Below are 12759 nucleotides of genomic sequence, written 5' to 3' on the forward strand. Positions count from 1 at the left end.
AGAGGTCCCGATCCCATGGGAGGTCGAGGGACAGGTCGCGGGTTTGGAGCCACCACAGCTCCGAGAGTAGGCCGCACTCCTCCGGGTCGAAGTCGTCGTCAGGTAAGAGGCACAAGAAGTCCAAGCGGCGTCATCGCTCCTCGGACTCCCCCCGACGCTCGCGCGATGCGGCCGGGGGTTCGGGTGACACCACCCACACGGCTCCGTCCGAGTCGCGGGCGCCGCGTGCAGCTCCACACCCTCCGGTCCCTGGGCTGAACGCGTCGCCGGAGATCGAGCGCTTCCTCATGGCCATGAGGAAACTCTCTCCTCCGACGGGCTCCGCGGCGCCTCCGGGCCCAGCGGACCCGTCTGGGGCCCCTAGCGGGTCGGCGGCTCCGGTCCCGACGCTGTCGGGTGCTTCGGCCCCGACGCCGCCGACGCCTTCGGGCCCGGCGCCGCAGGTCCCCACTATCCCGACGCCGCCGGCGCCTTCGGGCCCGGCGCCGAGGGGTCCTGTTGTTCCGGCGCCACCGGCGCCTTCGGGCCCGGCGCCGCAGGACGCCGCTGGTCCTCCTTCGGGATCTGGTTCGTCGCCGGTGGATCTGACGACCTCCCCGGCGTCGGACCCTCAGGTGTCGCCTCCGGCGCCGTCTTAGGGCGGCGCCGGCCCCGGTCCTACCGTCGTTCCTGTTCAACCGTCGGGACAGCCCCGCTGGGCGCCGCTCCAGACGTCGTTTGGTGAATTTCACTTTTATGAACAGGCCCCATTGGTTGAAAACCCTGAATTTCAGGAGATGGGTGATGAAGGGGATTGGGAGGGGTCTGAGGACCCTCTGACCCGAGAGTGTCAGTCTCATGAGGACTGGACAGGAGACCTTGGGGAGGCCAGTGGCCTGGACACCTCTCCAGACACTGGTTTTGTCTCCCCTCCTACCGTGGCTTCGGAGGAGGGGGCAACCTACAGTGTTGATGAGGGCTGCCAAGGCCTTGGGCCTTGAGCTCCCCGTCGCGGCCGTGAGGACTAACCTCCTCACTGAGGTCCTTAAACCGCAGTCAAGCTCGGCCGAGCCTCTGCTGCCCCTTAATGAGGCCTTGACGTTCTTCTGGGCACTTGGTCCAAGCCCGCTACGGGTTCGCCCGTAGATAGGAACGTGGCCAGACGCCACCGCCCAGCCCCGGGCGACCCATGTTTCCTGTCCTCCCACCCTACCCCCGAGAGCCTGGTCATCCAGGCCTCCAATTCCCAGACCGCATTCCCGTCGGCCCCGCCCGACCGGGAATCCAAGAGGTATGACCAGTATGGGAAGAAGATCTTCTCATCCCTTAGTCTAGGCCTGCGGTCTTCCAACACTGCCTGCCTCTTGGGACGTTACACCCACTCTGTGTGGGATAAGGTCGCGGAAGTGCTGCCAGAGTGTCCGTTGGAGGTACGGGCCAAACTCGGCCAAGCCCTTGTGGAGGGCCGGGATGCAGCCAAGTATTCCATCAGGTGTGGGCTGGATACCACTGACTCGCTAGGTAGAGCGATGGCAACGACGGTGGCGGTCAGACGCCACGCCTGGCTGAGTTCCGCCAATTTCGTGGCAGATGTCCAGAACACACTCATGGACATGCCGTTCGATGGCCGTCGCCTCTTTGGCGACAAGGCAGACCATGCGCTTAAGCGCTTTAAGGACTCACGGGCTACGGCCAAGTCCTTGGGCCTCTCGGGCCAGCGCCAGCAATCGGCTGCCTTTCACTCCTTTCGTGGCCACGCAAGGGGTGCGCCCACACGCGCCGCCAGCCACGCTCCGCAGGGCAATACCCAACGCGGTGGCGGCTGTGGGAACCGCCATCCGGGCGGTCGGGGGCAGCGGCGAGGTCAGTCCTCACCTTCCCCCGCAGCATCCGCCTCAAAACCCTCCTAGTCCGTGCTTTCAGGCCCATGTGACGCCAGTGGGGGGCAGGGTTCGCCATCACCACCTCCACTGGCGCACCGTCACATCGGACAGGTGGGTGCTGCAAATCGTCCGAAGGGGCTACTCCCTCCCCTTCGAGGCGACTCCTCCAGCCATGCCACCGCAGAACCACTGTGTATCGGGGGATCATTTGGTATTGGTATTGGTATATGCGACTTCTGCAGGAGGAAGTTACGGCCCTCTTGGCCAAGGGGCCCATCGAGCGCGTTCCTGGGCCAGAAGTAGGGTGTGGTTGCTACTCCCACTACTTTCTGGTACCAAAGAAGGGCAAAGGGGGCCTACGCCCTATCTAGGACCTAAGGAACGTCAACGGCTTCCTCCGGAAGGAGAAGTTCAAGATGCTGACACTGGCTCAGGTTCTGGCTGCCCTGGACACTGGATGGTAGCGTTGGACTTGCAGGACGCTTACTTTCATATCCCCGTCCTGCCTGCCCACCGGCGCTACCTGCGGTTCATGGTGGGCCATGAGCACTTTCAATTTACCGTGCTCCCCTTCGGCCTTACCAGCGCCCCACGGGTGTTCACAAAGGTGATGGCGGTGGTCGCAGCTCATCTGCGCAGGTTAGGGGTTTTAGTCTTCCCCTACCTCGACCACTGGTTGTTGAAGGCGGGCTCGCCCCAGACAGTCGTCAGCCACCTCCAGACGACGGCGGACCTCCTGCACCAGCTGGGGTTCTCCATCAATGTGCCGAAGTCACACCTGTGCCCCTCTCAGAAGCTCCTCTTCATCGGAGCGGTTCTGGACTCAGCGCGGTTTCGGGTTTATCCGCCCGAACAGCGGGTCCGGGGTATTCAGGCTCTGATTCCCATCTTTCAGCCGTTATCCCGGGTTTCGGTCAGGTTGACGCTGCGGCTTCTGGGGCTGATGGCCTCCTGCATCCTACTGGGTCATCACGCCAGGTGGCGGATGCGGGCTCTGCAGTGGGACCTGAAGTTTCAGTGGGCCCAGCATCAGGGTAACCTATCCGACCACGTCCTGATCTCGGAGGGCACTGCGAGACAGCTGCAGTGGTGGCTTATGGACCGCGATTGGGTCAGCGGCAGATCCCTCTCCCTTCCCCAACCGGAGCACGTAGTTGTGACGGACGCGTCCCTCCAGGGCTGGGGAGGCCACTTGGGAGAGGCGGAGATCAGAGGCCTCTGGTCTCCGGCGGAGACCCGGCTCCACATCAACCTGTTGGAGCTCCGGGCGATTCGTCTGGCACTGAAGGCATTCCTCCCCTCTGTCCGGGGGAGTGTAGTGCAGGTATTCACGGACAACACCACCGCCATGTGGTACTGCAACAAACAAGGCGGGGTGGGGTCGTGGATCCTTTGTCAAGAGGCTCTTCGCCTTTGGCAATGGCTGGAACGCCAGGGCGTGACCCTGGTGGCTCAACACCTGGCAGGTTCTCTAAACGCCAGGGCGGACGAGCTCAGTCGTCGGTGCATGATGGATCACGAATGGCGTCTGAACTCGGACGTGGCGCAAGGCCTCTTTCAGCGATGGGGAGAGCCTTGGTTAGATCTATTCGCCACCGAAGAGAACGCGCAATGTCATCAGTTCTGCGCGTTGGAATTTCCAAGGCGGCACTCGCTCGGAGACGCTTTTCGTCGCGAGTTGAGTTGCGGTCTGTTGTACGCCTTTCCGCCTATACCACTTCTGCCCAGAGTGCTGAAGAAGATCAAGCGCGACCGGGCCCAAGTCATCCTTGTGGCTCCGGACTGGGCGAGAAGATACTGGTATCCAGAGCTACTCAGTATGTCAGTCGATCCCCCGGTTCGTCTGCCTCTTCAGGAGGACCTTCTGTCGCGGCAGCAGGGGACGGTCCTCCACCCGAACCTGTCCAGTCTCCACCTCCATGCTTGGAGATTGAGCGGCGACAGTTGAGGCCATTTGACTTGCCTCCTGAAGTTTGTAACATCATTCTGGCAGCCAGGCGTCCCTCCACAAAGTCGGTATACGCCTGCAGGTGGAACAGATTTGTGGCATGGTGCACAGCAAAGGCTGTGGATCCCCTCAATGCCCCTCTTTCTGAAGTCCTTCTCTTCCTTCTTTCTCTTGCCCAGCAGGGCTCTGCTCTGGGCACTATCAAGGGCTACCTTTCTGCCCTTTCAGCCTTTCTCAGGCTGCCCGATCAACCTTCTTTGTTCATAGATTTCTTAAGGGCCTCACACACACGTTTCATCCTGTTCCGTTTGTGATGCCTCAGTGGGACTTGAACCTGGTTCTTACATTTCTGATGTGCGCTCCCTTTGAGCCACTTCACAACTGTCCTCTTCGCCTTCTGCCTTTGAAGACTGCTTTCCTGGTTGCCATCACCTCTGCCAGGAGAGTGAGTGAGCTCCAGGCCCTTTCTTGTACTCCGCCTTTCCTTTCTGTCCATCCGGACAAAGTGGTGCTGCGTACCAAACCTTCTTTCCTGCCCAAGGTTGTCACGGCCTTCCACATCGGGCAGTCTATCACCTTGCCAACCTTCTTCCCGCCACCGCATCTCTCTAAAGAGGAAGAGCGGCTCCACCGTCTGGACCCAAAACGTGCGCTCTCATTCTACTTGGATCGCACACGCCAGTTCCGGGTGGATGACCAACTCTTTGTTGGTTACGTGGGCGCGAAGAAGGGGAAAGCGGTGCACAAGAGGACCATCTCCCGGTGGATCATCCTGTGTATCCAGGCATGCTACTCCTTGGCTAGGAAGGAGCCTCCTGCTGGATTGCGGGCTCGTTCTACCTGAGCCACGGCGACTACCACTGCCCTGGGCAGGGGAGGTGCCCTTACAAGACATCTGTCAGACAGCTACATGGGCATCGCTGCACATGTTTGCAAGACACTACTGCCTGGACAGCCAAGTCCGGAGGGATGGCTTCTTTGGCCGTTCCGTCCTCCGGGACTTTCTGGTGTGACTTTGGTTTGCAGACCCACCACCGGGGTTGGTATTGCTGGGGTATCTATTCTAAGGTAAGGAATCTAATACTAACGTGTCTCTTTCAGATGCACAAGTTACTACTTGTGTAACGATATATCTGTAATGTCTCTTACAGATATATCGTTACACAAGTAGGAACTTGTGCAATAGTCGAATTCTGAGACTATATATATAAAACGATAAAGGAAGTGTGAGGTATAGAGCTTGGGCGCTTCACATGGTAAGACTGAAGCTTGATGAGTTACTCACCCACAGTTCCTGTTACAGATACTGACTCTATGTACCGACATACAGGATATACATGCAAAGGCAGGGTCTGTGGCACTTATACCTATGGTGATGTTACAATAGTAACTTGGAGACAATACTCACAGTGGACAAGAAACACCCTCTAGGCGGTCCGCTGTGCCCACAAATCCTGGTGATTAAACGGGAACATGCAAGGCAGTAACAGCAAGGATGTAGCACTACCCCCCACGATAGACCAGGAGCCAATAACAAACCACAACAAACCACACAAGGGAACTGGAATCTAAGATAGGAGGCACAGGAAGCTAGCAAACTAGAAAATTGAACTAAGGTAAACTGTGAAAAAGGTAAGGGGTGAAGAAAAAGGTAAATACAGAAGAAGTGAAAGTTCAAGGATGACTGATGCACTAAATAGTCCTTGCTCAGTAATCAAGGAAGCAATTTATGCAATTCTAGTTCAAGGAACAATGATTAATCGAAGTTCAGGAACTCAGGAAACAAGGGGTCAGTCAAACAGGAACACAGCTAAAACGACCAACTTTGGACTGAAGGAATCTGTGGCTTTAAAGAACTCTCTGACTACATGCTTCAGGTGCGAGCAGGCTAGCATCAGTCAGCCCCAGGTGTGCTGAATTCCACCACCTATTCCTTGTTTGCAGGGTTGGAAATGAAGCAGTGAACAGAGAATTCTAGGTATTGGAGATTTTTGCAGGTGCAGACTGGATTCCACAACGCCGCATGGATCTGGAATGGATGAGAATATCGGAGTAAAGCCCAAAAGGCTATAAGTCAGAGTATGCATACCGTGGTAGTTTGGAAGCTTATTAGAACACTGGATAGTTCCGCAGTTAGGTCCTCTGTTGGTGGGCACAAGAGCTCATGGAGCAATTTGTGACATTGGCTCAAGCAATAGAGAGTAAGAGCTGGGATTTAGAGATGCAGTCCTATATTATTGTCTGAAGACTATATTTATTATTTTTCAGATGAAGTCAGAAAACTCATCACTAAGATGCAAATTGAACAGTAACTCCAGGCGAAAACATCCTTGTTATCGAACTCGAAAAAATGTAGACCAATTTATTGAATATTCATGTGAGGAAGGGGAAGAAACTGTTCTCTCTTCAGATGTGGTAAGTGTATGGTGTTAAACTGTAATGCTGTACAATGTGTTCTACTAATTTATATGGTATCTTAATCTAAATTGTCATTTCATCCATTCGCTTCATCCCATTTCTCACTACATGGAGTTTGAATCCATGTTTGAGAAGATGGAATGTCCTGCTTGTTCCAATGTGAATGTTAGTTCCTCTGCCTCTTTGCGTACAACTACATATTTACTCATTCATTTAGGACATCTGTCTGTGCCCTACTGGGACTTGGTGTATTTAACTTGTAGCGCCTGTTCATCTAGGTATGTTCCATTTTTTATATTTTTCTGAAGGATATGACTTTGCAGTAGGAGACCTATCTGTTTCCTTTTGCTAATGAGTCTCTGATTTGCTAAGGACTGCGATTTATTTGGTTGCAGAAGTTGTCTTTGTTCTCCTTAAAATCCACTTTCTCTCTGATGTCAGGTTTGTTTGTGCGTAGCTCTAGTAAGTAGTCTTTATGGTGTTAAATAATTTTTAGGTCGAGCCTAGAGCCTTCGCTTTAAGCTACTCTGCGAGACTTATTGTAGAGGAGTAGGGAATAGAAGTCCCGCCCACTCTGACCCTATTTGCCTTTGGCTTGTGTCATTCTCTGTCTTAAAAGCTCGCTTCTGAATCTAAAATAGGCTTCTTAGTCCCTCCTTAGTGCAACATGCTTTGGTGCATTGTTTTCCCCCCTCCCTCCCGTTGTCGTGCCTTCTTCCCCTGCCCTCCCTCCCGTTGTTGTGACTTATCCTCCGCCCGCCCTCCTGTTGTCCGTGCCTTCTCCCACCCCCCCGCCTGCCCTCCCAATTGTCCGTGCCTTCTCCCGCTCATCCTCCCGTTCTGTAAATGCAAGACCTATTGCATTTTTCTTTGTTAGCCATACCTAATGCAAGTAGCCTCGTGAGTTGGACCCCAGTGTCTGGGACTCGGAAGGCTTCTGAGTTCCGTCATGGTTGTTAGAATTGGGGTCTCTGGTTGGCGCAAGTATGCACTTGTGACAAGCAGGGACCCTCTCCTCTAAGTCAGGGCGAAGGATGACCCCTTAGAATTACCCTTGCTCACCCACTAGGTGCGTGGCGTGAGCAGCCAAGGCTATTCTTCAGGCGTTATTCAGTTAAGCATTTGTAATAACACACACAGTAAAATGTACCAATCCCCCCACTAATGGACACCAGGCTGTGAATATATAAAAATACGCTCCCTTTATGTAAAAATATATATATATCAGTACAGACTTATCACAAGACCAAATATAACGTTTTCAGATTAGGCCACAAATTGTAAATAGGCAAGCTTTTAGTTTCAAGTTCAAATGTGGATTTCCTTGTAAAAATCACTTCTCTACAGTCTTTCAATGTTGGTTGCTTCCAAAGCACCTCTTTGCACCAGTTCGGGGGACCTTAGATTCGCCTTGGGCCTCCGGTGCGCTTGACCCGGACCCTACCGCGGCTCACGCATCGGGCGTGAGGACGCCTGTGCCACGTACGGCTCTTCCCAGCGGCTCCGGGACAGAGCTAGACGCGAGCCGGGCTCGGCAGTGCGGCTTGCAGTGCGGTCAGGTAGGGAGGCGGGGAACTGGGAGGCCGGGTGCGCCAGGCTGCAGGGACAGCGCGACTCGGTCCAGGCAGTGCAGGGGGATCTTCTACTGAAAGCGGAGGATCTCCGGGGGGTGACACACAACACGGGGGCCCTCAGTACCGACGGTACAGCGAGGGGGCTCCCTTTATAGTGCGGCGCGGCCTCTCCTGGGGGGGGGGGGCAGAGCACAGCGGGGCGGCCGGGTGCAAAGGAAATGCACGGACGGTCGCCCAGGCTACAGACTGCTCGCGTCCCTGGGATTCCGGCGGGAGGGGCTGAAATCGCGCTCAGGTGCTCCTTGAAGCAGGCGGGGGTAGAGAAGCGGCCTGCCTTAGCCCAGGGGCAGAGAGCGACTCCGAGTGGAGCGAGGCTCTCAAGGGCAAGAGGGCAGGCTGGCTCCCGGGTACCACGGCCCTAGGAGGGGGCGAGAGGGGGCAACTTCACCTCCGGCGGGAGGAAATACTCGGCCTTAGATAGGAGACGGCCCAAGCACAGGAGAACCCACTGGTCCTGGGATTCAGTTCAGGGGGCAAGCTCAATCAAGCCCTTGGAGAAAAGTTTCAAGCACAAGTCAGCAAAGTCTTTTCAAAAGTCTTCTCCTCTCCTTTCTCAGCAAGGCAAGCAGCAGGCCAGTCCTTCCAGCGTCGTCTTCTCCTTCTAGTCGGGCAGAGGCTCTTTGTGGGAAACAGGATTCTGATTCTCAAGGAGCAGGGCTCCTACTTTTATACAGCATTTCTTTTGTCTTCTGGGGGGGCCTTTGCATAACTGCTTTCAGTCTCTGAGCACTTGTTAGGGGTACTTCTGGCTTCTGCTTTCAGTGTGAGGGCAGGCACATCAGACGCTCGACAGGGAGGCGGAGCCAGCATTGTGTGGACAGGGGCAGCCAGGAGTACCTTGATTACAGTGCTTCGCCCTTCCTGGGCCAGGTGCAGGCTGAGTCATCAGTCGCTCCCCAGGGGAGCGGAGCCAGCATTGTGGTGGCAGAGCACAGCCTGATTAAGAGTCCAGGGGCACTCCTACCTCCCACTAAGGTGTAATCCTTGCGTTCACCACCTGTCATCCCCCAGCCCTGTCACTCACACACCCCAGACAGTCAGATACACATACTGCAGAGGCGGGCTGAAATGGTTAGGCAAGCAAATGCTAACTTTTTAAAAGTAGCATTTGCAAACACAGGATATTAAAATAAACTTTACTAAAAGAAGTATTTCATTATTCTGAGTTCAGGCATACTAAACATTATTTTCTACCATGTTCCCTGAGCCTGCAGGGATTATAGTGTGTAATAATTCCAGCAGCCCATCTGGCCTAAAGGGAACAGGTAGCCTTACAATAGTGAAAAACAAATTTGGCAGTAATTCACTATTAGGACATGCCACACTCATCAGAGCATGTCCTACCTTACACTTACAATGCACCCTGCCCTTGGGCCTACCATAGGGGTGACTAATATGCAGTTAAGGGAAGGTTTAGGGGCTGGCAAGTGTGTGCACTTGCCCAGCCAGCATGACAGTACCAGACTGCACGCAGGTTCTGCAATGGCAGACCCTAGACACATTTTAAGGCTGCTTCTGTGGGTGGCGCAACCAGCGCTGCAGGCCCACTAGCAGTATTGGCATTCACAAGCCCTGGCCCTCCTGGTGCACTTTACTGGGGACTGACAGTAAATCCAATGAACCAATCATGGACATCAATCACATATAAATTTTATACAGGGAAAGCATATGCACTTTAGCACTGGTCAGCAGTGGTAAAGTGCCCAGAGTCCTTAAACCAACAAAAACAGGTCAGAGAGAATATTGGAGGAAGGCAAAAAGTTCAGGGATGACCCTGCCAAGAGGGCCAAGTCCAACAATGGTGTATTAATTATGTTCATAGTAAACAATAAACAGCAAGAGCTTTATGTGGATGTTGGACTGGCCTACCAGGGCATTAAACCTTTATTTGCTCAACAAGTTTAACTTAAAGATAAGCTTTCGAGCTTTTGCGCAGTCAAGCCACGGTAATAACATTCAGATGCCTACAGCCGGCTAGACATCTGGTGTCCATGGTAACAGAGGAATGGGGGAGGAGAAAGCCGAAGTACCTCGAAGCTCCAGGCAAGAGATGGATGCGTGGCCTTTAGAGCAGTCAGTAGCTATAAAACAAATGTCAATGTCCTGCTTCCAAACCCAGGCGCAAATCCTTTGACCCCTGAAATTTACACCCTCCCCAAGGTCCACAAAAGTGTCACAAATCCTCCAGGTAGACCGATAGTATCGGGGTGTGGTTCCATTTTGGAGCCCCTCGGTAACTATGTTAACTTCTTCATAAAAGACTTTGTGCCCATCACCCAATGCTATGTGAGAGATAGTATGGCGATGGTCAATCTCATTAAGGATTTCCACTTTTCTGAAGGTAACCAATTACTGTGTACGTTAGACGTGGAATGATTGTACACGAACATACCTCAGATTGAGGCTATGTTCGTGATACAAAACATTCTTGAATCTAGGCCTAGACCACACCGAGTACCCTCGCTTTTCATTCTCCAACTGTTGGAACTATGACTAACGAGAAACTTTTTTACCTTCGATCAGCAATACTACCAGCAAGTAAAGGGTACGTCCATGGGCGCTATTTTTGCCCCCAATCTGGCTATATTGTTCATGGACTACATTGGGACACATACAATACTCTCTCCCACCAACCCTTTTTCTTCAGCCATCTCAATTTGGAGACGATACATTGACAATATTTTCCTCATTTGGTACCAGAATTTAGACAGTCTCCAACAATGTATTCACTGGCTTAACAACAACTGCTCAGGCCTTACATTCACTAGTACTGTAGACAAATCTTCCATCTCATTTTTAGACCTAACCATCTATCACTCTGATGACTCTCTCCACACGAGATTGTTTCGTAAGCCCACGAAACGCAATACTTTACTAAGCTACTCTAGTAACCACCCCAGAGCGCTTAGGGACTCACTACCATATTCCCAATTCCTTAGAATTAGGAGGAATTGTTTTGCAAATGAAGACTACTTTAGGGAAGCCACCACATTATCAAACAAACTAAAATTTGCAGCAAGCAAACAAATGGATTCGCAGGGAAAAGTTTTGCATGCTGTCTTTGCACCAGATTTACCCTCAACTGCAAAGGGGAGACTGGCTGTGCGCGATAGACCTACAGGATGCATACTTCCATGTGCCCATTGCACAGAAACACCGGACGTTCCTGCGATTCCAAGTCGGCGCCAATCATTATCAATAGACAGTACTACCGTTCGGGCTGAAGTCTGTGCCCAGGACCTTTTGAAAATGCATGGCAGTGGTAGCGGCACACCCGAGAAAGAACAAGGTATTTGTCTACCTGTAAAACACAGTGACTATTACTGGTCTGTTTAGCAAAGAATATTACAGTTCAAACAACATAGTGAGGGTCGGAGGTTAACCTGTGTAGATATGGAAAAGAATCCCATCAGCCCACCGTAAGGCAGAACCTCATCATCTGGGATTGTGTAGTACTGGTGTATGATAGGCGTCTCACCCAATGTATCGTGAAACGTCCTAATGAACACCTCCATTGATGGAATTGGCCAAGAGATGATGACTCAGTGGTGCTGAAAAAACTATATGCAGTGTAATGTAAGTGTGAAAAAGTGAAGTTAAAATTGACTTGTATGATACCAAAAAGTGAGTTTAATAGAGGGATATCATAGCGTCAAGACTAAAAACAGCGTGTGGGTAGTTTGACAATATAACTACCTATAGGTAGTTCACCGTCTGAACCTCGGTGAAAGCGGTTGCTCCCACCACGCTCCCTGGCCCCAAGAGCTGGCAGATTATCCCTGTGATATCGTAGGCTAACTTTGAATATAGCGCATTATAGCGCCAAACCTCGCATTACGATCTCTATTTACTTTGAAGCGCAACTTTGGCTTAATTGAATCTGCTGCCGCCTTTAACATTGTGCATTGTGTGCTGCTTTAAACGTTGTTTTGTTGAAGCTACCGCCGCCTTTAGCATATTACTTCGTGCTGCTTTGTATGCTTGTGGTGATTTGCATCCTCCTCCGCCCCAGCTTCACTTTCCCAGGAGCCATTTTCTCGTGTTTGTTTTGCCTTCCTTTGGCCCGCCTACCCTCCCCGCTACCGCCTCCCAGCTGACCTGCCCATGTTCCGCCCCCCTCCACTCTCCATTTATGTCAGATGTTCCAACGCGCAGCGTCCACGCGCTACGGCCGCGCCGAAGGTGCGCCAAAGGTAAGCCCGTCTTCGCCCGTCCGTGCCTGGACCGCGCCCAGCGCCAGACGCCCTGGTCCCCGCCGCTCCCAACCCTCTAGAGTCACATATGATGCCGCAACTCTCCTCGCCCTCAACCCCGGACGCACCCCACTATGCTGCAAAGCTTCCCCAGGACGTACCCACGGCCCATTCGCTTGCCTCTCCTGCAAGTTCAACTGCTTCAGGACCCTCACCAAACCCACTTCCTCCACACACAGCTCCGAACTCAACAGCCTGAAATGCATCCTACTGAACACCCGCTCGGTCCACAGACATGCTACAGAACTCTGGGACCTAATCGACACTGCGTCACCCGACATCGCCTTCCTTACTGAAACATGGATGAACGCATCTTCTGCCCCCGACATTGCCATAGCCATACCGGACACTTACAAGATCATTCGAAAAGACCGCACCATTAAAAAAACTGGAGGAGGCATCGCCATCGTCCATAGAAACACCATCAAAATCACAACCAGCTCTGACGACAACCTCGCAACCGCCGAACATCTCCACTTTCAGATCCACATCGACCCCAGGACCACCCTTAGAGGCACCCTCATTTACAGGCCTCCAGGCACCCGATCTCAATTCAGCGACGACATCACAGACTTCGTCAGCCCGCACGCCCTCGCCTCCGAGAACTACATTCTTCTAGGAGACCTCAACTACCACCTTGAAAA

The 12759-nt window shown here is 53.0% G+C and overlaps 1 protein-coding gene across 4 annotated transcripts in view; it reads left to right on the top strand.

The window, feature by feature from the left end:
• Nucleotides 1–12759, top strand: part of BRWD1 (bromodomain and WD repeat domain containing 1) — a 2464655-nt gene that overhangs the window by 1166952 nt on the left and 1284944 nt on the right. For all 4 annotated transcript variants that reach the window (XM_078656838.1, XM_078656840.1, XM_078656841.1 and 1 more), the window contains one exon: nucleotides 6079–6225. In XM_078656838.1, coding sequence (XP_078512964.1) covers nucleotides 6079–6225 — 147 coding nt within the window. The remainder of the gene's footprint in view (nucleotides 1–6078; nucleotides 6226–12759) is intronic.

Source organism: Lissotriton helveticus, chromosome 8 (assembly GCF_964261635.1).
Source record: "Lissotriton helveticus chromosome 8, aLisHel1.1, whole genome shotgun sequence".
Lineage (NCBI taxonomy): Eukaryota > Metazoa > Chordata > Amphibia > Caudata > Salamandridae > Lissotriton > Lissotriton helveticus.